The following is a 26,270-nucleotide window of genomic DNA, read 5'->3' as shown; positions in this document are numbered from 1 at the left end:
GGATGCTCCTGGCCTCTGCCCAGTTCTGGGCCCTCACCTGCATCAGGAGATGGGCCAGGGCCCTTTGCCCACTGTTTCCCCCTTTGATGCTAGGACATGCCCCAGGGCAGCAAAGATATGAAAGAGAATTGTGTCCCTACCCCAAACTGGGGCAGACCTGGCAAGAGCCTTTGGAAGGCCTACAAAGAGCTAAAGGGTCCTGGGGGCAGTGTCTGGATCATCTTCCCTCACACCAAGTGCTCCCAGAGGACACAGACCGTGGTCTCTCCCAACAACCTGGGGACTCCCTGAGGGCATGCACTGTGAAGTTCTGAGACATCACAGAGAAAAGGAAGATGTCAGGGGAGAGGGGCTCAGAGCCTCACCTGGGATGTCCCATTGACTGGGGACAGGTTGCCCACAATCAGGGTACCCTGGGTCAGGTTTCGAAGCAGGGTCACCGTATGGAACTGGCCCAGTGCCAATGGGGTGGGGTGGCGAATGGTGGCCATGCCAGACCCAGCGTCAAACCTGCTCAGGTCAAGAGGTTAGTGACAAGGGAGATTAGGATCAGGAACTGTGGGGAAGGGGGTGAGACCATGGGAGAAAGGGCAGTCCAGGACTCTCCTAAGTCCTTCCAGGAGACCTTAGAAACTACAAGTAAACTGGAGGAGTTCTGGATCCTGCTCCAGGCCCAGTCCATCCATGCACAAGGCAGGCAGATCTGTCCTCCATCCCTCCATCCCAGATGCACTGACAGCCGTCCCAGATCTTTCTCACCAAGCCTCTGCTTCTCACTTAAATCTGGACCCAATTCTGCTGACTCTGGGAAGCCTTCCCAGATTAAACCCATGTACTTCTGCTCTCCAATTACTCAAACGACCATTCCCGACTTCCCAACATAAGGGGAGTACTTCATACGTAGCCTGTCTCCCCGCCCCTTCCAAATACTGGGGACTCCCTGCAGACTGGGACTGCGTCTCCTCCGTAAGACTGGGATGTCTTCAAGAGCTGATTCGTGATTTGTCGCTCAGGCTGCCTGACCATCCCACGGCCCTGCCTCCAACCTGTTCAGGATTCCAAGAGAAAGTGGGACTGCAGGGAGAGAAGGGCATCTCACCGGAATTCTGGCCTCCCGCCCACCAGGCCAAAGGAGATGAAGTCAGGCTGCCTGGCTGCCAGATTGACAGGGCTCCCAGGTCCTGGGATCGGCTTCTGTCCATTGTAAATCAGCATGCCTGTGGGGGACAACCAAGTCAGGAGCTCCCTGTCTGGCATCTGCCTCCCTCTCTCCTCTCCTCCCATGCTAATGCTAAAACCAGGCTGGTCTATCCCTACCTAGCTTCCCAATCCCATCTCAGACTTTGGCTCTTTCTGAGACAGAAACCTGGCCTGTTATGCCCCCCTCCCCCTTTCCCTTGGGGGAGCCTCCAGATTAGAGGGAACCTGCTAAAATGTGATAGAGAGGGAGAACTCATGCCTGTCCCCACAGAGCGATCAGTTAAATGAAGAAACCCCCACAGGGTGCATGGGGAAGGCAGAGGACTTACCGGAATAAAGAAGGAGGGCTGGCCAGGGAAGGCCGAAGACAGGCAGAAACAGGAAAAAGTGGAGAGAGGCAGGGAGCATGGGCCAGGATCAGGAGAGGAGGGAGAGATAGGGAGAAAGGGAGCAGGGGAGGAAGAGGGAGGGCCTCAGGAAGAAGGGGGGATGGAGCAGATGAACAGGACAGAGAGGAACGAAGAACAGGTCATGTTGGAGAATCCCAGGAGAGGAGGCGCCATGGAGAGAGAAGAGGGAGACATGAAGAAGAATGAATGAATAAGAGGAGAGAGGTGGAGGAAGGGAGAGAAAGACAAGACACCAGCTGGTCTGCATGTGCTCTGAGATAGTTACAGAGAGGGGCAGAGAAATGGCCTGGAGACCCGGGGGGCTCAGCCGATGGGAGAGGATGATGTAACAGAAGAATCGGGTCCATCCCCAAGGCTGAGACAGGGACACCACCCCCTTGGTGACCACCCATCCTCTTACCATCTGCAGCATCAGGCCTGAAATTGATCCGGATTTCAAACTTTCTGTAGGCGTCCTTGATGGTGGGCAGAGGCAGGAAAGAGTGTGGGGTCTGGGTGAAGTAAGGGACCACTCTCTCTGTGGACAAGACATGGTGGTCAGAGGGTATAACTCACTAGACATGGCAGGGGAGAGTTGGAGGCTGGCATCAGGGCCATCTCACCTGGTACCTCGAGGCGGGCAAAAGCTTTCACTTTGCCCTGACGGTTGGTAGCAGTACAGATGTAGGTGCCAGCATCTTGAGGCCGGACAGAGGGCAGCGTCAGCACATTATTCTCCTGATGACTGTCTGGGGGAAGGTCTCCCTCCAGCTGAAACAAAATATAGCCACTTGTACTCAGCTCCAGCCCCTGTATCAGCTGCCTGGTGCCCTGGCTCCAAGGCCTGGTACCGCTCATGGGGGTCTTTGACCTTCTACCAGAGCTCATCCATTCTCTCTGAGAAGCCCTTCTTTTTATCCCTGGGTCCTGTGATGCAGGGTAGTGAGAGCTGAGTTTGGAGTCAGGGAACCCGGGTTCAATGCCTGGCTCTGATACTCCTTAGCAAGGGGCCATGAGTGAACCCCTATCCCTCCCAAAGCCTCAGTTTCCCCCTCTGTAAAATGAAAGGTTTGGAGGAGGTTTCCCCCCAGATCTCAGAAGTGGATCCTGCATCCAATCATCAGCATCAGTCACAACTTCTGTTGGGGGGGGAAAGGAGAGGAGAGGATTAGAGCACTAAGAGAGTCTGTGCCTAGGAATTCAGTCCGGAATCAGGGAAAATACACTATAAAGGGGACGGCAAGACTGCAAAATGTTAGAGCTGGAAACAACCTTAAGTCAGTTCGTTCAATTCTCTTCATTTTACAGATAAAGAAACTGAGGCCCTGAGAGATTAAATGGCTTGCCAATGATCACATAGTGAGTAAATGTCTGAGGCAGGATTTGAACCCACGTCTTTCAACGACGTCTCACTTCTCTTGAGAAGGTTCTTTTATGTCTTTAGGTTTCGTCTCATCCTCTGGTTTGACCCCATCTTCAGTCTTTCTTACTCTCCAGTGACCTTCACATTTCCCTTTCCTCCCCCACAGGTCCCTACCTTGGTCCAGGTGATGTCAGGAGTTGGGAAGCCTGAAGCCATGCAAGGGAAGACGGCTGCGGAGCCAGCAGGCACTCGGACCTCTGGAGGGGCCGAGATCTGGGGCAAAGCTAAAAGGGGTAGGAGGTGCATGTTGTGAGATACAGGCACCATGTGGGGCAGAGGGGCAGGTCTGGGAGGGAGGATATTAAAGAAGGACGGAGTTGATTAAAAGGAAGTGGTGGAAATGGTTGGGTTATGAGATTGGGAGGGCATGATTGACATGAAGTGGGATGAAAGGTGGGCATGGCCATATTTGAAGCTTAGGGACCCCCAGGTCATGGGTGGACTTGGTGATTGGGGGAAATGATGGGCACAGAGAACAAACGATGTGCAGGATACGGGAAGGATCTAAGGTAGGCCTTTACCTTGCACGAGCAGCAGCACATGAGACTGGGTGGTACCCGCCGCATTGGTGGCGGTGCATCGATACTGCCCAGCATCCGCCTGCTCCACGCGGGCAATCCTGATGGTGCCTCCACTCTGCACAATGCCTGAGCGCAGCTGACCCCCCACTTTGCTCCAGGTGACATGAGGCTTGGGATCACCCAGGGCCAGGCACTCAAACTCCACAGCATGACCCACTACGACGGTCTGCACTGATGTCCGGATGTTAATGAGCACAGAGGGAAGTGCTGGGGAGAAAGGGAGGGAGGGACAGGGATTCAGAGACATGGGCCCTAATGCACTGGCCTCAGAGGATGGAGAGGTAAGTAGCAAATGCTTATCATAATCTAGGAGGTGGAGCAGTTAAGCTCAGAGCAGCAAGGCAGCAGCTGATGCCAATAGCCTTCAAGATGGCACTGGTCTCTCTCCCACTCCAACGCTGCCTCTCAGCAATTTATAAAAGTTTGGAAAGCTCAGATTTGTGTTTTCTAATCTGGTTTATATGCTGAAGAGCTGGGTGTATTGACAAGAAGAAGGAGAGAGGATTCACTGAGATCTTTGTGGCCTGGTTACCAGGTTGACTTTGCCTTTGCCAGTGTTCTCCTTTCTCACATGTATCTGTAGGGAATGGCTTGTACACTGGGCTGGGCTGTGAGCTGCCTGAGGTCTTAATCACAGGGTCTGGAGAGTGATTACTTTGTTACACCCACAGGATATCCCTAGTCTGTGTCAGATGTTACACTACTCTAACACCCCATAAATAAGGTTTATATAGGAATATCTCAGAGTTGGAAGGGCTTATAATCTTCATGATTTAAAAGACTGTCTCAAGTCCCTCAGACCCTTCCCTTTGTTCGTTGTTTTCTTTCCTCCCCACCCATCTGTAGAGGTTTGAGGCTCTTTGAATGCAAATTTCCCAGACTAGACCAAGACTTTCACTCATGGGGCAGCTAGGTAACCCAGTGAATAGAGTTCTGGCTCTAGAATCAGGAGGAACTGAGTTCAAATCCAACCTCAGACACTTCCTAGCCGTGTGACTCTGGGCAAGTCACTTAACCCCGATTACCTCCAAAAAAGAAAGAAAAAAAGAAAAAAAAGACTTTCACCCACCATGAACAACTAGCTGTGCACTAGCCTGGGCCTGGCCCCATGGCCCGTGTGCACGGCAAATATATGTCCCCTGGCAACTCTGGTCCAAATTCTGGATCCTGTAAGGAAATCAAAGTCCAATATTGATGGTGCCTATAAAGGCCAGGTAAACAACAATGATGATAGTAAGAATTAGAGCAGTTAACAGTAACAGCAGCATTTTCCATCTGTAAGGACAAATCGCTTTACTTCTGGCTCTGTGTCTTCTTTTGTAAAACAGTGATAACATCTTTCTGGGCTGCCCTCCTGACTGTCCAGGACCTTCTCTCTTCCATGCCCCCCAAAACCTCTTCTTCCTGAAACCTCACTCCTGCCCTGGAATTCACCCACTGGACATACCCTCTGTCCCTGCAGCCTCTCCCTCTGATTGGATGGTTCTTCCCAGGAGGGCATCCAGGCAAGCCATTCTTCATGCTTCTGGCCACCCTCCTTCAGGTTCTTTCCAGAACTTTCTCTCTCATGCCCCCACTTCATCCCATCTTCCCTTTTATGTCTTTCCCCATTAGAATATAAGTTCCTTGAGGACAGAGATTGTCTTTTTTTTCTGCTGGTATCTGAATTCTTAGCCCTTTGAACAGTGCCAGGCACATAGGAAGTTCTTAATGTTTGCTCACCTATTGATTAGTTAAGTGACCTTCCAGGGCTATAGTGAGATTACTTTGGAAACCTTAGCACTGCTGTAATAGGAGCTAGTGTTAGGATGATGCCAGAGTCACCACACCCCCTACACACGAGGTGTGAAGCTCTCTCATGGGCTCCATGACAGGGACTCCAGGGACAGGCAGCCTTCCCCCTCCCCCACACATCTGCCTCTCCTCCTCACCGAAGCACCCCATCTTGCACAGTGTGACCCTGTGGCAGCTGCCCTCCTTCTTTGAACCAGTGGATCTGGGCTCCCGAGTCACCGTCCACAGCGCAGTGGAACTCGACGCTGCCCCCAATGCCCTTTGTCTCCTGCTGAGGTGTGATGTGCACGGCTGGAGCTGAGGCTGCTGGGTAGGGGCCTGCAGGGTGGGCACCTGCTGGAACAAGGCTGCAAGTCACAGCTCTGCTGCCCATTGGCCGTCAGAGGGTAAGGGACCCCTTCCTGGGCACCACCCATCCCTGGCCCTTCTGCTTGAAGATGCATCAGGGAAGCAGAGATGGCATAGGAGGATGGGGGGGTTCTGATTTGTGCTACTTAATATTTCATCTGCTTTGGAAGTTAGAGACAGACTAGATGCATGTGATAGAGAAATAAGACGTAGTTCATGACTTTATCTACTTAAAAAGTTTTTAACATTAATTTTTAAAATTTTCAGTTCTAAATTCTCTTCCTCCCCTGTAGCCCTCCTCAGCGCCACCAGCCCCACAGGCCCCCCCCCCTGCCCCCTTCATCCCCACTCCAATTCTATTCATCAAATTTTAGACCTAGAGGGGGACTTTCAGCCAACACCCAGTTCAGTGATCCAGGCCCCATTTCACAGATGGTACAATGAAGCCCAGGGGAAGTGACCTGGTACCAGCATGTCAAAGCAATACAATGTATGTTCTTTGAGGGCAGGGACTGTTTCATTTTGGTCTTTTTATCTCCAACCTCTAGGACAGTGCCTAGCACACAGTAGGTGCTTAGTGATGAGGATGGGATCTGGATCCCCAAAAGAAAAAACCCTGGACTTTCCCAGTGGCCAAATCTCTGGTGTTCCCCTGAGGCTCCAATCCTATCAACTGGCCTTTCATTATGGCCTACACCCTATCTCCCAATCCTATTACCTCCAGATGGCCCCAGCCACTTCCCACCCTTCATCCTATCTAGACTCCATGCTCCCTTGGCCAGGTCCCACTCTCATCCCCATCTTCCTTAGACCCCTCCTCTAGTCACCCCTAACCCCTAAACCTCAACACTTAGTAAATGCTTGATGAATTGAATTACACTGAAATCAGGTGCTCTGATTGAGAGATCATTCCATCGAACCACATTGGAGATAAAATTGGACTTGGAGTCATGAAGGCCTGAGTTCAAATTCTACTTCAAACACTAACTAGTTTTGTGATTCTGGGCACAGAAAAACCCTTCTCTCTGCCTCAGTTTTCTCATCTGTAAAATGGAGATAACAATACCATGGACCTCACCATTGGGTTGACAGACGTAAGTAAAGCGCTCTGTAAACCTTAAATCGTCATGTACATGCTAATTATCATTATCATAGAATATTAGATTCATAGGCCTAGAGCCAGATGGGACCTTGGGTCATCTAGCCCAACCTTCTCATTATATTGATGATGAAACCCAGGATCAAAGAGAGCCAGCAGGCCAGCCCACATCTGCAGACTCCTCAGTGGTGTTTCACAGCTCATTCTAGGGGGAATCTAGATTTCCTGGGACACTTTCCATCCTCTTCCTCCCCACCTTTCAGAAGTCTTCCCTGCCTTCAATGGCCCTCTGTTCAGGGCCCACTTCTTTCTTCTCTCCCTTCTCAAATTATTCTTCAATACTCCCTATCTAAGAATAATGATGATAATAATAATAACAGCTTACATTTACATAGTGCTTACTATGCCCCAGGCACTGTGCTAAACTCCTTACAAATACTATCTCATTTAATCCTCCCAACAACCCTGGGAGGTAGGGATGTTATAACCCCTATTTTACAGATGAGGAAACTGAGGCACCCAGAGGTGAAATGCTTTGCCCAGGTCACAGAGCTAGTGTATGAGGCTGGATTTGAACTCAGTTCTTCCTTGACTGTAGGCCACTGTACCATCAGCAGCCTCATTTTGTGTAATACTTACCTGAGTATATGTTATAACCCCTCAAAAGCCAGTATGCCCCCCTGAGATCACCAACTGTTTTGTTTCTCATCTTTGCCTTCCTATTACAGAGCTCAGGCCCTTGTACACAGTAGGAACTTGATAGAGGCATGGGTCTTTATGTGTGACAGTGGCAGCGAAGGCCTATGTAGGGGTGCTTCTGGGTGTGGGTGGGTGTCAGGAAGCATCAGCACTAATCAACGGTGTCCACAGAAAGTCAATCCCCTTCCCTTTCATGTGCCTCTCACCCTGGATTCGGAGGTGGGCGAAGGCCTGGGCAGAGCCGACCCTGTTGGTGACGAGGCACTGGTACTGGCCAGCGTCCTCAGGGGAGGTGGGGTTGATGCGCAGCAGGTCCCCTCGAACAGCTGCCCGTCTGGGGAGGCTTCCATTCACCCGACTCCAGTGGAAGGTGAGTGGGGGTGTCCCGTGTGCCAGGCACTGAAACTGTACAATTTCTCCTACTCCTACCAGGGCCTCTTCAGGGATTGTCGTGGCATATGGATGGCCTGGGGCAGATAAATACAAAAGGGGTGAGGGGGGGCAAGCAAAGGGCACCAAGCAGGCAAGGAGGCGCAGCAGGTGTAGATCACAGATTAGGTGGGGAGGAAGGATGGGCAGAGAGTTCAGGGAAGGGAGAAGGGCAAAGAGGCTGCTTAGCCTCAGAAACCAGCTCTGTTGGAGGTCAAAGGGAGAGATGGGCAGAGGTCAGAAATGGGGGAGATGGGCAGGAAAGAGATGGACACCAGGAGGAGGTGGCAGAAAGGGCACTCCAGCTGCTGGCAGGCAGGTGGGCTAGAGAAGGGGAATCCACTCCTGGGGCCAATGGCCGGGTCCTTACTCTCCACATGCAGGATGACAGTGGCCTCAGCATGCCCAGCTGAGTTGGTGGCATTGCAGATGTACTGGCCAGAGTCTTGTTGGGCAACCTCGGGGAGGATCAGGGTGTTGCCAGACAGCTGATGTTTCCAGGGCAGAGGTGCCCGAAGCTTGGACCAATGCACAGTGGGAGGAGGGCTGCCTAGAGGGGAGAAAGAACCAGAAGGAATGGGGATGGGGGGGGCAGAGCATCCTTGGACAACCTAGACCATTCTCTAAGAATAATGGGAGCTAGAGGTATAAGGGACTTTAGAAATAACACAGTCAAATCAGCCCAATTCATTCTCATTCCATTCAGTTCTCAGCCTATCTACAGGGGAACCACACCTCGAGGTCACCTGAAAACATCTTCCCTTCCCACCCCACCCCAATCAAAAGACTGTTAACCCAATCAACTTTGGAATTTAGGCCTAGGGACCCAGTTCCCAAGATGGGTGAAAGATTCAATTAATCCATTAAATATGGACATACCATATTTATCTAATTCATCTCCCTCCAGGTAGTGGGCTGGAGGGTGTCCCACACCCTTCCAGCCCCAGCTAAGTAATCAAATAAACATCACCTTTGTTCCTAAAAAGAATGCGACAATTGGGTCTTCAAAGCTCCATCCATCCCTGACTCCCGCAGATACTTCCCTCCCCTGGCCTCTACACCTTTCTACCACAGGTCTGCTACTACTGGAGAACTCTTTGAAGACAGGGACTGTTTTATTTAAAAAAAAAAAAATTTATTCCCAGCACTCAGCACAATGGCTGGCACTTTGTTGGCACTTAGGCGTTTTCATTCATTCATTCATTCATTCATTTAGCCTGTAGGTATTTCTGCTTGAGAGGCATTAGTTAGAATCCTAGAATCCTCCTAGCATCATGGTTCAAGTCCTCTCTCAGACTGACCTATGTGACCCTGGGTAAGTCATTTATCCTCAGTGCCCAGCAAGTTGCTTTTCTGCTTTGGTATGGGACCAAAAAGATTTTACTGTTCCATTTACTGAAGAAACTGAAGTCAAGTGCCCAAGATGGCAGATTGTAAACAGAAGGGGCCCACATTCGAACCCAGGTCTCCAAGCATCTCATACTCTTTTATTTCCACTAAGCTCCCAGGATGCTCCAGCTCTGCTAGCCCTCCTAAGCGAGAGATCAAGGAAGACAGAGCAGCTAGGATGGCTCCAGTAGAACAGTCGGAGCTCAGAGTGACACACAAGCCTCCTGGGCCCCAGATATCCCAGAGCAGCTCACAGTGAAGGGCGGACCATTATTTTGACATGTACAGCTACAGCCCAGCTCTTGGGAAGGCTTGTGCCTACCCTCTACAACCCACTGGTCATCAGAGCAATAGTACTTAATAATAATAATGATGGAGTTGGGGATGGGATCTGGGCCCCAGAAAGGGAAAACCCTGGACAGTCTCACATGGCCAAATCTCTGGTGTTAGCCTGAGGCTATAATCCCATCAACTGGCCTTTCTATTACCTCATACTTGGCCACTCCTAGATCCCTCCCACAGTCTTTGTGTATATAAGATCCATCTTGTCTCCATTAAGATCCTTAGATTCTTAAAATCTAGCCAATAGCTTACTAATGTTCAGACTCCTTAAGAGTCTGCCAAATATGACGATGTTCTAATAAACCTTGTTTTTGGCTGAAAGAACGCTTGGGTCAAGTTCTTTTGGGCAGGACCCATGTGTTGTGATTTTGGGGTCCTAGGACCCCTGAACCCCTAAACTGCATCAATAATAGCTAACATTTATATACCCCCTACTATCTGCCAGGCATTGTAGGAAGCCCTTTGCAAATATTATTTCATGTGATCCTCACAACAATTCTGGAAGGTAGGAGCTATTATTGTTCCCATTTTACAGATAGGGAACTGAGGCAGACAAGAGGTTAACTGACTTGCCCAGGCTTACACAGCTAAATATGTCTGAGGCTGGATTTGAATTATGGTGCATTATGGTGCTCCCCCAGCTGTCTACTTTAGTAGACACCTACGTATTCATTTCTGGAACGCTTTGAAGTTCAGGAATGTCCTTCCCCAGTAGTGCCCTGTCCTGGTAATTCTGACCACCCCTTCCTACCTGGGGGGGCCATGTCCTCCTCCCTACCTGTGGCTGAGCAGCGTAGGGTGGCGGTCTTCCCTGCTTCCACAGTCATTTCTGCCTCTTCCACGCGCACCTCAGGGGCACCCACAGGTGCTATGCCTGTCTCCACACTCACTTCCACCCGAGCTTGAGCAGAGCCCAGAGCATTCTGGGCCAAGCAGACATAGGTGCCTGCATCCTCTGGTTGGGCCTCTGTAATCTGGGGGTAGGCACAGGGAATAGAGAGTATGCTTAGAACAGACTCTTCCTAGCAATTTGGAAATATTTGACAAAAGGGCTATAAAACTGCATACCCTGTGATCTAGCAATACCACTACTAGGTCTTTAATCCAAAGAGATTAAAAAAAAAATAAGGGAAAAGGACATATTTGTACAAGGTTATTGTTAGTAGTTCTTTTTTTGGTGGCTAAGGATTGGAAATTGAGGGGATGCCCATCAATTGGGGAATGGCTGAACAAGTTGTAGCATATGATTACGATGGAATGCTACTGTGTTATAAGGAAATGATGAGCAGGATGGTTTCAGAAAAACCTGGGAAGATTTACATGAACTGATGCAGAGTGAAGTAAGCAGAACCAGTAGAACATTTTACACAGTAATTGGCAATATCAATTGGGAATGACTTAGCTCTTCTCAGTGATACAATGATCCAAGACAATTCCAAGACTCATGATGAAAAATGCTCTCCATCTCCAGAGAAAGAACTAATAGAGGCTAAATGCAGACCAAAGCATACTTTCTCATTTTCTTCCTCTCTTCCACAAAATGACTAATGTGGAAATATGTTTTACATAATCGAACATGTATAACTTATATCAGATTGCTTACTGTCTCAGGGAGGAAGAAAGGGAGCAAGGAGAGCATTTGGAACTCAAACTTAAAAAATAGCCCAGAATGTTAAAAATTGTTTTTTTACATGTAATTGGGGAAAAGTATTATTAAAAAAAAAATAGCCCCATCCTTCAATGACAGAGCCAAATACCATGCAGCCACGTAGCCCCTTCTTTCTAGGCCCGCTCTTACATCCCCTTAAAATCTTGTATACCAGTGAGAAAGAAAGAATAACAGCTCCCATTCCTATGCGAGACATGCTTTGGACAACTTCTTAGACATTCTCTAGGGTTGTCATGTAAAGGGAGGGATTCAACTTGTGTAAGAGGAAGTGTTCCATACCCCTACCTCAGTAATTATAGAGAACTCCCAGACTTCTCCACCCAATTAATCAATCAGAAGTATGAAGCAGGGGCAAACAAGGCTTAAGGTCTCCATTGGGTCAATCAACTCATCGAGAGTATTTCTACCAGGGAAGATAGGATATATTTCGGGATGGGCTGGGGGAATCCCACCCTCTGGGACTTAGATAAAAAGTGCAGGCTAGTTCAGAACCCAAAGATTTGAGGGGAGAGTAGTCCAGCCAAGCCCCCGAGATGGAATCACTTGGAGGAGGTGAAGAGCCTGTCTCTCTCCATCACCCAGTGAGGATCAGGGAGATTCTGGACTTCTCATAAGCGTCCTGGGAAAGCCCTTGCCACTCGGTCCTGGTTAATGGAATGTCCTGGTTTAACTGGAAATGGGAACCAGCTCAACACTCAGGTGGAGGCCAATTCAAACAGTCGTTCCAGACTGACTGTGACCTTTGTGATCATCCCCTTGTTCTTCTCTGACATACACTGTGTGAGGATCCCAGGAACCAGGCCCAACACCTGCCAGTGACCCCCTCCCCCCAAACACACAATGACAAGGGAGAAGGGATAACACAGAAACAGCACACGTACCTCACAGACCCAGTGCCCTCTCTGGCAAAATAATGCCTCACTTTAGCAGACCCTGATTGCCAGCATGCATCTGCTGCCTTCACAAGCATCACCTTCTCCCACTCACCAGAACCTCTCTCTTCCTGCTTTTTGGCGGGCTTAAATGTTGGCGCCCCCCACCTCTCCCCCCGAGGCTGGCGATCAATGACATCCTCCCCTAGTTGCTCTGCCTCTGGGAGAGCTGGCACGTTGATAGATGACTTTTAGAACATAGCTAAGGATTTCAAATCGCTTTATATATTTACACAAAATTCTGAGGTTGCACGGGAACATTAATACTTAGGCACCGTCTCTAGAGCACCCCTAATTTCTTGCCCTGGTCCCTATCATGCCCCCTTCCTGGGCTGGCTTCTTGATAGAAGCCCCATAGCCCTGCCCAGATCTCAGTCCTTACCTGCAGCATGGCATGGCTGTCCATGGGCCCCAAAGTCCGATGGTGATCCACCTTGAGGGGTGTCCCGATACGCATCCAGCGGGCAGAAGGGCGGGGCTCTCCAGCGCTAACACACTCCAGGGAGATAGCTTTGCCAAGCTTCACCTGTACAGGGCCCTTAGGGAGCACGGACACTGTGGGCGGTCCTGTGGGAGGCAGGGAAGTGGGATTTATTGAGCCAGCCCAGGCTAGGCCCCTGGGAATATCTAGATTACCCAGGCTCCAGGGATTTCACCCCACACACTTACCCTGCACGCTCAGACTGACGACACTCTGGGCCACACCATAGGGGTTGGAGGCCACGCAGCGGTAGGTGCCATGGTTGCTGGGCCGGGCACCCATGATGGTGATAATGGAGCCATTGGGGCTGAGATGCACGTTGTCTGCAAGGGAGAGGGTAAGCAGAAAAGGAGAGGCTCAGATCTGGTCCTGGTCCTCAGCCCTTCTAGGCACTTAGGGTCCTGACTGCTTCTCCCCAGTGCATTCCTGATCTTTTAAGTGCCCTTCTCACTTAGGAACAGAATTGAGGGTGTCAGAGCTGGGAGGGCCCTTAGAACACAAGGGGTCAGAGCTGGGCGGACCTTTAGAACAGAGAATATAAGAGCTGGGGGGCCCTTAGAACACAGAATATGAGAGCTGGGAGGGCCCTTAGAATATACAATGTCAGGACTGGGAGGGCCTTTAGGACAGAATATTATATCTGGAAGAAAATTTAGCTTAGCAAATATAAAAGGGACCTAAGAACGTAGAATATTAGTGCTGAAAGGAGCCTTAGATTATGGAATGTCAGATCTGGGAGGAATCTTAGAACAACAAATATCTGAACTGTAAGGTACCTTAGAATACAAAACATGAGATCTGAAAGAACCTTAGAAGAAAAGAATGTCAAATATGAAAGGGAGAGAGAACAGAAAATGTCAGGACTTGGGTGAACCTTAGAACATTCAGTTAGGAGGAACCCTAGAGACCATTTAGTCCAACTCCTCTTTTTATAGATGAGGGAAAGGTGGGTCAGAAAGGTGACATGATTTGGCTAGGGCCTGGTAGCAACTACATGGAAGAACTGGAATTCGAACCCAGGTCTCCTGACTCCATGTCTAGGAGTTCTTCCACTCTACTCTGTTGCTTCTCTATGGGGAAATGCCAAGGACCTGGCGAGGGTGCCTTAGCCTGGGTCACTCCAGTTCCTCGTGATTCATGTCCCCATACCACTCCTCTGTCAAGGTCAGGACCCTAAGGGAAGGTCATAGGACCACAAGGCATCAAGAATAGCCCTGGATAGCTACATCATGGCCAAGTCCTCTCCACAAAATGACCCGTCACACAGCTCTCCCAGTGGGGAGCATATGTCCAGACTCAGCAGGGAAGGCAGGTATGTGCATCAGACTCTTTAGGGAGACCCCATATTCTCGCTGTTCTCTCTGTTTTCTTGGGACCATCCTGTGTTGCATAGGGAGCCCAATTAAGATCAGTCTCACTAACACCAGTACTGGGAGCCCTGCTTATCCCCTACATCTGCAGTAGCCCAAGATCCGAGAATTACAGGACTTGAGAAATGGAAGAGACATTAGGGCGAGCCCATCGAATCCCCATCTGAGCAGGAATCCTTTGGAAGACATCTTTACCAAGTGGACCCTGCGTGAAGAGCTCAGCGACAATGAATTCTTGCCTTGGACCCTCCTAGGGCTTATTGTCAAAAGAACTCATCCAATTCATACAGGATCAGGAATGCCCTTTATAGCAGACCAAATAGCCATGTGGTCTGTACTTGAAGACCTCTAGTGAAGAGAAACTCACTACTTCCCAAAGGCAGCACATGCCACTTTAAAACATATCTGATTGTTAAGGACTTTTTTCCCTTATATTTAGTCAAAAACTGTCTGACCTTCCAGCCTCATTTTCCTTATCAGTAAAATGGAGATAACAATAGCACCTTGGATTCTTATGAGTATCAAATGAGATATCCTATATAAAGTACTTTAGAAGTCTTAAAATGCTACCCAAGGCTGTTGTTCAGTTTTCAGTCATGTCCAACTCTTCATGTCCCCATTTAGGGTTTTCTTGGCAAAGACCCTGGAGTGCTTTGTCATTTCCTTCTCCAGCTCATTTTACAAATGAGGAAACTGAGGCAAACAGGGTTAAGTGACTCCCCCAGGGTCACATAGCTAGGAAGTATCTGAGGCGAGATTTGAACTTTTGAAGATGAGTCTTCCTGACTCCAGGCCCAGGGCTCTATGTGCTATGGCACCACCTAGCTGCCCTTAAGATGGACAACCAGTTCCAGTTGTCTAAGAGGCAGCTGGAAATTTGTGCCTGTAGAGAGACTAGGGCTGAATATGCAGCTCTAGGGAATCATCTGAATAGAGATAATTGAGCTCACTGCGCCACCTAGTGCCCATACAAAAGCTAGCTCGTATTAGCATAAGTAACATCTTTCTTTGAAGTGAGAGCCTTCTTAATGCCCAAAGAACCCTTCCTTATAAGCCAAACAGACAAGCTTCCTTGTGTTCAAGGCCCTGGGTTATCCCTGGTGACTTCTGACCCTTGGCTTTCTGCATGATAAATCTCTTGCCTCTGGTCCTCTCCCCTTATATGCTAGAGGCAAATGTGCCCACCAAGGCAGGAGGTTCCTGGCTTTGCCAGTCCAACGCTGCCAGGCCCCAGGTCCCTGCAAGGCTCTGCTCACCTTCCAGCTCCTGGTTTCTCGCCATCTTCCACTCAATGCTGATGGGGGCTGCCCCATCGTGGATCAGACACTTGAAGGTGGCATCCTGGCCCTGTTGTACAGTGGCGCTTGGTGGGTCAATGGAGATGACTGGGCTCTGGAGGCCTGGAGGAAAGGCAGGCTTAGCGGGACTGAAGGGCAGCAGAGAACAATGATCCTAAACTCAGGGGGAGGGATGGCACGGGACTCAAGAGTCCTAGGGAGGTGGGCCACTGGATAGGAAGAGGGTGCCTCAGTCAGATAAGCTACTACCTCAAGCCTGCCCTGTTTGGGGAGGGTCCCCAACTCACGGTAGGATTCAGCAGTAGTAGTGGAGGGCAGCACAGCTATGGTGAACGAAGACTCCTGTAGCGGGCCAGAGCCACCGATCACCCGGCACACATACTCGCCTGCATCAGTCCGAGAGAGCTGGTACAGCCTCAGGTGGGTGCCATGGACCTGGGGTCAGGGGCATAACAGAATTAACAGGAGGGAGGAATAACCCACCAAGGGCTTGTCTGCCTAGCTCAGCCCAGCACATCCTAACTCCCCCCAGGTTTCTCTGAGAGGTTCCAGCTGGGCTTGGGGAGGGAGGGCAGGGATTGTCATGCTCAAGGAAGCCACCCAGTTGGCCAAGAAAGGGCAAAGACTGGGAAGGGGTTGGGATGAGGAAAGAAACTTTGGGCTCAGCCCACCCTTTGTTTCCATACCTGATGTCTGGTGGGGAGGGTCCCCCCTCTCTTATACCATGTGACTTGGGCATGGGGCTGCCCGGTGACCACACAGTTCAAATCCACCGTGTGCCCTTCGGTCACTGATGGGGATGAAGACTCAATTCTGATAGGTATGAAGGTGGCGGCAGCTGTGGGCACACACAGAGGGTTAAGGCAACGGGAGATCATTTTCCCTCATACATTCCAGGTTCAATTCAATTCAATTCACGTGATTGCAGAGTTAAAGCTAGAGAGAAACTGAGAGGTCATTAAATCCAATCTCCTCATGTTACAGATGACAACACCAGGGCTGGTGAAGTGAGTGACTTGTGTCTTCCCTCTGAGAGGGACCATTTCCACTGGTCTCTGCCTCGTATGTTCATGGTCGTTGGGGTACTGGCTCACCCATTAGAATGCCCTCTTTGAGGGCAGGAATGGTATTTTCCCCTATCTTTGTATCCCCAGTGCCTGGCACATAGTAGGTACTTTAATAAATGTAATAAATGAACTTCTGAGGAGGGACAAGGTCAAAAGAGAGAATAGAATAAATGGCGGGTAGGATAGGATGAAGGGAAATATAGTTAGTTTTTCACAACATGACTACTATAGAAGTGTTTTGTATGACTACACATGTATAACCTGTATCGAGTTGCTTGCCATATCAATGAGAGTGGGTGGGAAGGGAGGGAGAGAATTTGGAACCCAAAGTTTTAAAAACAAATGTTAAAAATTGTTTTCACAAGCAACTGGGAAATAAGATATACAGGCAATGGGGTATAGAAATCTATCCTGCCCTACAGGAAAATAGAAGGGGAAGGGGATAAGAGAAGGGGGCAGTGAAAGAAGGGAGGGCAGATTAGGGGAAGGGGTATTCAGAATGCATGCTGTCTTGGGGTAGGGGTAGGGGCGAGATGGGGAGAAAAATTTGGAACTCAAAATCTCGTGGAAATGAATGTTGAAAACTAAAATAAATAAGTAATTAAGAAAAAATATTTTAAAAATGTTTGTTGACTGACTAACTAGGTCACCACAGCTAGTAAGTGGCTTGGTTGAGTCTTCTGACTTCCAAATCCACTCCTCTTTCTAATGCCATTCCATTAAATAAGCATTTATCAAATGATGACTATATGGAAGACAAGAGAGGCATGGTAGCCTAGTGGATAGAGAGCCTGCCTTGGACTCAGGGAGATCTGGGTTTGAATCTTGCTTCTGATATATAGAAATGTCCTAGTTATGTAGGGGTAGCTTGGTGGTGCGGTGAATAGACTCATCTTGTTGAGTTCAAATCTGGCATCAGACACTTACTAGCTAGGTGACTCTGGGCAAGTCACTTCACCCTGTTTGCCTCAGTTTCCTCAACTGTAAAATGAGCTAGAGAAGGAAATGGCTAACTACTTTGGTATCTCTGCCAACAAAACCCCAAATGGGGTCAGGAAGAGTCAGATAGGATTGAACAACAATAATAAACTAGCTATTCATGAGCATGGGCGATTCACTTAATCTCTCAGAGAGTACAAGATTAGAAGTTGCAGGTGAACGGCCAATCTGTATCAGTGGAGGGCTTTTACACACTGAGAGCTCCCACACCACCCCAATTCACTCCCCCCAGATGTGGTAGACAGCGGAGATACAAAGACAAGAGCTAATGATGCTTGCCTTACAGTCTACCTGGGGGGGAGGGGGGAGAAACACATACAGACAAATCAGTAGACAGATACATTGTGGCCAAAGCACATGAGCTCTTCCTCAAGCTGGTCCTGCCCCCTCCCTCCTGGGCCACCCAAGCTGCCCATGCCTAGGACACCTCCCTCCTCAGGGCCACCTGGCTCCCCTCCAGGCCGGGCGTAGACCACCACCTCCCAGGAAGCCTTCTGTTACACTCTCAGCTGAAAGGGATGATCACAAATGTTCCCGGTCCCCTATTGCATTTTATCTGGTGTTATGTTCTATGTATCTGAGGACGTGTTCTGTGGTCTGCACTGCCCACCCCTCTCCAGGAGACTGTAAGCTCCTAAAGGGGAAGGAGAGTCATTGCCAATTTTCATCTTTATATTCTTGATGCCTAGTGTATGGTCTTAACCACAGTAAGTATTTAATGACTGTTTTTTGGATCAAATTGTCCCAGGGTCTTGAGGCATTTGTGAGGCTACAGCAGAGATGCATCTCCCTCCTCGGTTCCCCCGCTTCTTGCTCCTCAGCAGAGGTGGGAAGCTGTGGCCTCGAGGCCACGTGTGCCCCCGAGGCCACGTGTGCCCCTCTAATCCTCAAGTGTAGCCCTTTGACTGAATCCAAACTTCACAGAATAAATTCTCTCAATAAAAGGATTTGTTCTGTAAAACTTGGACTCAGTCAAAAGGCTGTACTCAAGGACTTAGAAGGCCAATGGAGGCTGCAGGTTCCCCACCCCTGGTCTACAGCCTTCAGAATGATAGACATGGCTGGGTTTCCTCCGGTCATTGGAGCAATGATCTGCTGCCTTCCAGGAGACGGTGTTTAGAAAATGAGCCAGAGAGAAACAGAATGTGTGTGTGTGTGTGTGTGTGTGTGTGTGTGTGTGTGTGTGTGTGTGTGTGGAGGGGTGGGCACCACAGGAGGTGATGGGAGGGGTAGAGACAAAGCCTTAGCATCCATGGATTCTGGCCCAGGCAATTCCTGAAGGTCCCTAGGTCCCAAGCCTCTTCCCAAACCCTAGAATCAGCAGCAGCCCCACCCCTAATTCTGCTGGCCATAGCCCCTGCAAAGGCACTCACTGGGGATGACAGAGCCAGTGTCGGAGCCCGAAGCTCTGATGGTGACCAGGATAGAAGTCTCTTGGGGGCTGGCGCCACCAAGCACCCGGCACACATACTCGCCAGAGTCAGCTGGAGATGCCTGGTACAGCCGTAGCCGGGAGCCATGGACCTGAGCAGGGAGTGAGGAGATAGGAAGCTGAATTTCTTAGGCCGTTTGACCAGCCATGTGACCCTGGACCACCAACACCCAGTGCCCTTTGACCCACCTGTGATCTCTAACCCTTTCCTGGCTTTCAGACTGCCTGCATCCTTCAACCTTTCCATACCCTCTGATTTGCCCCTGGGCCCTCTCATCCTTCCATTCACTGCTCAGTCTGATCCACCTCAGCTATGGTCCTCAGAGGCTTCAAACTTTTTTTTTCCCTGGGCAGGACTCAAGCAGATCCACTCTTGAGGGACCTTCTCTCTGATTTCTCCCTCTCTCTGAGGTTTCTCTACCCCTTAAATTCTCCATACCTGGTGCTTGACAGGGAGGCTGCCCCCGCGCCTATACCATGAGACCCGGACATGGGGCTGTCCTGCCACCACACAGTTGAGATCCACAGTCTGTCCTTCAGCCACAGATGAAGATGAGGACTCAATTCTGATGGGTGGGATGATGCCTGAAGCTGGGGGCACACAAAATATATCAGCATACAAGGCCTTCCCCCTCAGAATGGCTGACCTTCCCTGCTCCAGCTTTCTGTCCCCCTATGAGCAGCTCAGGCTGTCTCAGAATGCTGCACCTGATTTGGGGCCCCACATTTTAATGGAGATGTGGATAAATGAGAGGGGTAGCAATGGTGTGGTGGGCTGTCAGGAGGGAGAGAGGTCAGACATATTCTGCTTGGTCTGAGAGAACTGGGAAGGGGATGAGGGGGAGTTATAAAGTGTAGCTTACAGAAACTCTGAGAAGTCTTAGCCCAACTCCTCCTCTCCCAGAAGAGTCTCCAGAGCAAAGCTGGTTACATCTCCCTTCAGAGTTCTAGGGGTACCCTTGAGGGCAGGGGTGATTCTATAATGCCATTGGTTTGAGCCCCCACTGGAGTGAGCTGAGAATAATTTTCATTAGCTAGTCTTAAGTGACTTTTAGAAAGGATTAGTTACTAAAAGGTGATATGGAAGGACAGATTTGGTAATAAATAGAGCTGTCACAAAGTAGAATGCACTACTTCAGAAGTAGTGAGTTTCTTGTCACGGAAGGAATAAAAGCAGAGGCTGGATGAGATACTGTAGAGGGGGTCCCTGCCCAGGGATGAGTTGGACAAGATGCTCTCTGAGATTCTGTTTTGGTCCAGAAGGCAGATTCAACCGTATTCCTTGCCTCCTCCCCCAACCCCAAGTCCACCGTCCCTACTCTATCCCTACTTTCTCCCGGGCACTTTCCCCTCTGCCGGGGCCCTCACCTGGTACGGAACCAGAGTTAGGGTGAGCAGGCTCAATGGTGACAAGGACAGAGGCTTCTTGGACACTGGAACCACCAATCACTCGACACACGTACTCGCCAGAGTCAGCTGGTGACACCTGATAAAGCCTCAGCTGGGAGCCATGGACCTGAGCCAGGAGTAAGAGGGGCCAGAGAGAACATGACCTAAGGTTCCTGTTATTGTTGAGACCCTGGAACCAAGTCCCTTGGATCCTTCCCTCCATGTTTGCTGACCTTCCTGGTGACCTAGCAGACTAGGACCTGGGTAAGGGCCAGGAGGGCACACTCCTGGCTGAAGGAACCTTCAAACCCGTGTCTACCCTTCAATGCCGCCAGTGCCCCATACCTGGTGCTGTGCTGGGAGGCTGCCCCCGCGCTTGTACCATTTGACCTGGGCATGGGCCTGTCCAGGAATGACACAGTTCAAGTCCAAGGTCTGTCCTTCAGCTACAGATGAGGAAGAGGATTCGATCCTGATAGGTGACGTATGTCCTGGGGCTGAGGGCAGAAAGGGGAGGTCATAGGACCATAGACCATAGCTGGCAGGTACCTTAAAGGCCATCAAGTTTAAATTCCTTCATTTTCAGAAAAGTAAACTGAGTCTGGGAGATTAAGTGACTTGCCTAGTCTGAGCATGAATTTGAACTTGGGTCTTCCTAACTCTATCCTATCCACAACGCCATGTTGGGTCAAGGCATGGCTTACTTTGGGGGCCATACATCTAGTAAACTAACGTACTGGCTAACCCTGCCTATGGAGACTAGAATGTTGCTTTTCTGGGACCCTGGAGCAGTGGTTCTGGGTAGGTGGGGAAGGGGTAAATCAAGGCACTTTCTCCCAAATAAATGTCTTAATAATAATGATATCATAGCCTCATATTATCTTATAATGGATATTTTCAAATCATCCTCTTATCAGTCTTGGGAAAGAGGCAGGACAAAAGTCATAGATGTAGTAATGGACAGGACCTAAGAGGCCACTTAGCCCAACCCTGACATTTTACAGTTGAGAAAACCGAGGGCAAGTGACTTGTCCAAGATTGCACAGGAGACTCCAGATCTAGGACTCTCTGTATGACACTGCTGCTTCTCATTTTACAGATGAGGAAAAATGAGGCCCAGGGAAGAGGAGTGGTTTGGCAAGGATGAGTCAAGGAGTTAGTGGACGAGCTAGGTTTGTGCTGGGTCAGCTCCTAGCAGTAAAACATAAGCCCCCTGAGGGCAGGGACTCGTTCATTTTTGCCTTTGCATTCCCAGCCTCTCTAAAAATGCCCAATCCAAAGTAGACACTTGCTAGTGGAATGGTGGACCTGTTGAATGGACAGACTCAAGGTCAGACTCACAGGAGGGGCTGCTGGGGCTGCTGGAGGGGATGGAGATCACGATGGAAGTCTCCTGGGCCTCTATGTTGTTGTTAGCCCGGCACACGTACTCTCCAGAGTCAGTGGATGACACTTGGTTTAGCCGGAGGCGGGAGCCGTGGACCTGCGGGAGGAGAAGCCTGATGAGGGATGGCAGAGGCTGAGAACCTTCCTTGCCTCCCCTTTCACAATCTATTGGCTCTTGATAACCCAAGTCACTGAGATTCAGAGATTATCAGAACAAGAGAACCCAGAGAGGTCATCTGGTCCAATCCCCTCATTTTTCCCCCTTTATCCATCCCTACTCTTCCCACCCATCTTTACCAACTCTTGCCTCACTTGCTTCCATACCCACTTTTGATCCCATGGTTGGCTCCAAGTTTCACTAGCAATTACATAGCTGATCCCTGGTTTTACATATGAGGAAACTGAGGCCTGGAGAGAGGAACTGACTTAAGATCACATAGCTAGTTAGTGACACAGCTGGGCCTTGGACCCTAGACTCCTGCCCTCCTGATTCTGAGTCCAGAATTCTTACTCTGAAAGTATTTGTTGACAGAGGTCCCCAACTAACAAGAGTCCCTACTTCTAGGGGGGATATAGCAGGAAACAAAGAAGTTTAGGGATCTCCTGATAATAGGGTCACAGGTTTAGAGTGGGAAGGGTCCTTGGAAGCCATTGAGTCCAATACCCTTATTTTGCAGTTGAAGAAACTGAGGCCCAGAGTCAACTATATAGTACGTGACTGAAGTGGGGTTTGAACCTGGTCTTTCTAGTGCCCTCCCACCACACATCTTGGATCTTAGGTCTCATCCCCTCTAGACCTGTCTCTGTTTTCCTCTCCCTTTCTTTACATTTTCCTTCCCCCTTCCTAGGCCCCCTGCTCCAGCTTAGGGGTCCTTTCTACATTGAGATTGTCCCTTGCCCAACCTGTACCTGATGGCGGGCAGGCAGGCTGCCCCCTCTCCTGTACCACGTCACTGTGGCTTGGCTCTGCTCAGGGACTACACAGTTGAGATCCAGGGTCTGTCCTTCAATCACCACTGGGGAGGAAGATTCAATCCTGATGGGAGGAGTGATGCCCAAGGCTGCGAAGAGAGACCCAAAGACAAGGCTCAGGGATGCTGGGTTTTCCCTGATATGGGACCCCCACTGGGGCTTGTTTGCCTCCCTGGCCCAGCTGAGACTAATCAGCCCCTAACCCCAGTCCAGTGAGCTACCCAGCAGAGCCTTGAAGGATGGGTAAGAGGGAGAAGGGGCCTTACAGTGGGAGGAGCCACCATCCTGGATGGTGACGATGAGCGAAGATTCCTGGGAGCCGGCCCCATTGCTGACATGGCAAACATATTCTCCAGAGTCGGCAGAGGTGACCTGGGGGATCCGCAGCCGGGAGCCCACAATCTAGGGGAAATGGAGACGGACTGACCAGGAGCTAGTAGTACTGCCCATGGAACTGGGTTTGAGGCACCTTCCCAGGGGCCAAGCAGAGGGCAGTGCCACCCTCGAGACAGACATGGAATCACAGAGCAGCATAATAATTTGTCTTGTAGACTAGTAACTTTTTTTTTCTTTCTTTCTTTCTTTCTTTCTTTCTTTCTTTCTTTCTTTCTTTCTTTCTTTCTTTCTTTCTTTCTTTCTTTCTTTTTTTTTTAAGGCAATTGGGGTTAAGTGACTTCCCCAGGGTCACACAGCTAGTGTCAAGTGTTTAGTCTGAGGCCGGATTTGAACTCAGGTCCTCCTGATTTTAGGGCCGGTGCTCTATCCACTGTGCCACCTAGCTGCCCCACTCTTTTTTTTTTTTTTTTTTTTGAGGCAATCGGGGTTGACTTGCACAGGGTCAAACAGCTAGTAAGTGTCAAGTGTCTGAGGCCAGATCTGAACTCAGGTCCTCCTGACTCCAGGGCCAATTGCCCCAACTAGTAACTTAAATAGTAAGTTTTAATAAATACTATGATTTGTTGTCAAAAAAAATTTTTTTTGCTTTGCATTTATTGGAGCTCAGTTCATATTCCTTCTAGTAGAATGTAAGCCCCTTGAAGGCAGGTATCATATCATTTTTTTATCCAGCCCTGCTCTACTGAGACAGTATAGTAGAAGTATCATTATTCCTATTTTATACATCACAGGCTTTAGGACCTTAAAGACTGGTTAGTTCAGCAGTTCTGAATCTTTCTGGTGTTCTAGACCCTTTGGGCAGGCTGGGAACATCTCTAGACTCTTTCTCTGAATCATGTTAGATGCATAAAGTAAAATACATAGGATTACACAGGAATCGAATATATTGAAATATGGTTATCAAAAGGTTAAAAAAGCCAAGTTCGCAGACCTCAGTTGGAGAATCCCTGGGCTGGTCCAATCCCGTTTTGACTGATCAGGACAAGGGGTCTCAGAGGTTCAGGGCCCTTGTCCAAGGTCCTGACTCCTAACAGTCCTGATACAGACCCAGTTCTCTTGACTTCCAGGATGCTGACCTTTCTACTACTGCACCAGGCATGGTATTCAGAATGGGTCTTGCTACCAAACCTATTTTCCTTGTCTCCTCCACCCTCTATCCAGAATTTCCTCTCCCTGTTCCCCAGAAACCCTCGTACCCGATGGCGAGCAGGAAGAGTGCCTCCACGCTTGTACCACGTGATGGTATGTGGGGCTTGACTAGTCACCAAGCAGTTGAGGTCCAGGGTCTGTCCGTTGGCCAGGGAGGAAGAGGAGGACTCGATTCGGACGGGGTACACAACACCCTGGGCTGGGGGGAGAGAGGGGAAGGGAAGGGTAAGAATGTAAGAGAGACTGAAGCTGAGGGGGCATAGAGATTAGATCTGGAAGGATCATAAGATCATAGATTTAGAGTTGGAATGACCTTCAAGGTCATCAAGTACAATGTCATTATTTTTCAGATGAAGAAACTGAGGCCCAAAGACATTAAGTGAGTTGCTCAGGGTCACATAGCTACTAAGTGTGGCAGTAAGTAGTAAGGTAGGATATGAACCCAGATCTTCCTGACTCCAAGGACGTTGACATATCTACTACACTAATATCTACTCTGATCACCTTATTTTATAGATAAGGAAGCCTAGGTCCAAGGGACTTGAACAAGGTCAAATTGGCAAGTAGTAGCAGGATTTGAATCCAGGTCTTTTGCCTCCCCATCCAGTTTATTCCTAATAATCATGGCTAGCATTTATATAGCACTTTAAGGTTTGCAAAACATTTTACCTGTATTATCTCATTCAGTCCACAATAACCCTGGGAGGAAAGTGCTATTATTATTCCCATTTTGCCGATGAGGAAACTGAGGCTAAGAGAGGTTTTGTGCACAGGGTCACACAGCTAGTAAAGTGTTTCAGGCAGGATTTGAACTCAGGTTCTTGACTCCATATCCAGTATCTATCTATCCACTATGCTACCTAGCTGTCTCTCCTGAGACAAAGTTCTTTCCTATGAGATGACAGCAGGGCCCCGGCTAACTCCTCCCCACCATCACACCCCATGTAGACTCACGGTGGAAGTGACCAGGGCGCTGCTGTTGGATGGTGATGAGGACAGAGGTCTCCTGGTGGCCAGAGCTGCCAATCACCCTACACACATACTCGCCTGAGTCAGCTGGTGACACTTGGGACAGCCGCAGTCTGGTGCCATGGACCTGAGTCAGGGTGGGAAGAGGGGAGGTTGGGAAGCAAGCAGGACACAGAGGTGCCTGAACCAAGCAGGGGTTGTTTCATCTTTTTTTTTTTTATTTGCAATGCTTGTGAATTGACTGATAGTAGAATGTAAATTCCCTAATTTTCATCTTTGTATAGGCCTGGGTCACAGCGGGCACTTAAAACATGTCTACTGAATAGACTTTAACAAGCATGTACTATCTACAAAGGGCCAGGGACACAATCAGGATCCTTCAGGCACCAGGCAGGTACTCAAACTGGCTTCAGAGACTTCCCTCAGACTTCAGTATAGGGACTCTTGGGCCACCAGACCTTGGAGCTCAGCAGCTCCTCACTGGCCCAGCAGCTAGAGTTAGGTCCAGATTTGGCTTGTGTCCACCCCTCCCCCCAACACACAAGAGGAGGTCCTGCCCCCACCCCCCCGCTGTTGTACCTTCGGATTTCTGGTACCTGATATGAGACTTCGCTCTCTTCCGTGCAAACGTGGGGTTAAATAGCCACATTTGACCTTGTCCTTTCTTACCTGATGCCTGGCGGGGAGACTGCCACCTCGCTTGTACCATGTGACCTGGGCATGGGCCTGTCCAGAGACCAGACAGTTCAGCTCAAAAGTCTGTCCTTCGGTGATGGATGAAGAAGAAGACTCAATCCTCACTGTGGGAGTGACTCCTAGGCCTGGGGAACAAAGATGTCGGATCAGGACTTAGCAGACGGAGACAAGGGAGACAGGAACAATTCTCTGGGGACAGTGGGAGCTTCTACTTTGGAAGATAATAATAATTATAATAATAATAATCTAATACTTCTTTAGCACTCTAAGGTTTGCAAAGTGTTTTACACATATTATCTCATTTGAATCTCATTTGACCCCAAAAGGGAGACATTGTTATTATCCCCATTTTACAGATGAGAAAACTGAGAC

The 26,270-nt window shown here is 49.4% G+C and overlaps 1 protein-coding gene across 5 annotated transcripts in view; it reads right to left on the bottom strand.

Annotated features, from left to right (window-relative positions):
- Positions 1 to 26,270, bottom strand: part of HSPG2 (heparan sulfate proteoglycan 2) — a 166,356-nt gene that overhangs the window by 13,424 nt on the left and 126,662 nt on the right. For 3 of the 5 annotated variants that reach the window (XM_027841414.1, XM_027841416.1, XM_027841417.1), the window contains exons 61-86: positions 25,872 to 26,023; positions 25,188 to 25,329; positions 24,281 to 24,432; positions 22,955 to 23,090; positions 22,626 to 22,777; positions 21,672 to 21,813; positions 20,676 to 20,827; positions 20,310 to 20,457; positions 19,381 to 19,532; positions 18,883 to 19,033; positions 16,130 to 16,281; positions 15,731 to 15,878; positions 15,402 to 15,545; positions 12,964 to 13,098; positions 12,677 to 12,861; positions 10,472 to 10,667; positions 8,333 to 8,512; positions 7,740 to 8,000; positions 5,525 to 5,723; positions 4,663 to 4,760; positions 3,534 to 3,800; positions 3,127 to 3,236; positions 2,213 to 2,360; positions 2,011 to 2,127; positions 1,100 to 1,217; positions 366 to 510 (exon numbers count right to left, since the gene is read on the bottom strand). In XM_027841414.1, the coding sequence (XP_027697215.1) occupies positions 366 to 510; positions 1,100 to 1,217; positions 2,011 to 2,127; positions 2,213 to 2,360; positions 3,127 to 3,236; positions 3,534 to 3,800; positions 4,663 to 4,760; positions 5,525 to 5,723; positions 7,740 to 8,000; positions 8,333 to 8,512; positions 10,472 to 10,667; positions 12,677 to 12,861; positions 12,964 to 13,098; positions 15,402 to 15,545; positions 15,731 to 15,878; positions 16,130 to 16,281; positions 18,883 to 19,033; positions 19,381 to 19,532; positions 20,310 to 20,457; positions 20,676 to 20,827; positions 21,672 to 21,813; positions 22,626 to 22,777; positions 22,955 to 23,090; positions 24,281 to 24,432; positions 25,188 to 25,329; positions 25,872 to 26,023 (4,082 nt within the window). The remainder of the gene's footprint in view (positions 1 to 365; positions 511 to 1,099; positions 1,218 to 2,010; positions 2,128 to 2,212; positions 2,361 to 3,126; positions 3,237 to 3,533; positions 3,801 to 4,662; positions 4,761 to 5,524; positions 5,724 to 7,739; positions 8,001 to 8,332; positions 8,513 to 10,471; positions 10,668 to 12,676; positions 12,862 to 12,963; positions 13,099 to 15,401; positions 15,546 to 15,730; positions 15,879 to 16,129; positions 16,282 to 18,882; positions 19,034 to 19,380; positions 19,533 to 20,309; positions 20,458 to 20,675; positions 20,828 to 21,671; positions 21,814 to 22,625; positions 22,778 to 22,954; positions 23,091 to 24,280; positions 24,433 to 25,187; positions 25,330 to 25,871; positions 26,024 to 26,270) is intronic. The other 2 variants (XM_027841415.1, XM_027841418.1) reach the window with 1 other exon arrangement.

Source organism: Vombatus ursinus, unplaced genomic scaffold, assembly GCF_900497805.2.
Source record: "Vombatus ursinus unplaced genomic scaffold, bare-nosed wombat genome assembly UNPS02014859.1, whole genome shotgun sequence".
NCBI lineage: Eukaryota > Metazoa > Chordata > Mammalia > Diprotodontia > Vombatidae > Vombatus > Vombatus ursinus.
The sequence above is the reverse complement of the archived record's forward strand: the minus strand, read 5'-3'. Positions and strand labels throughout refer to the sequence as shown.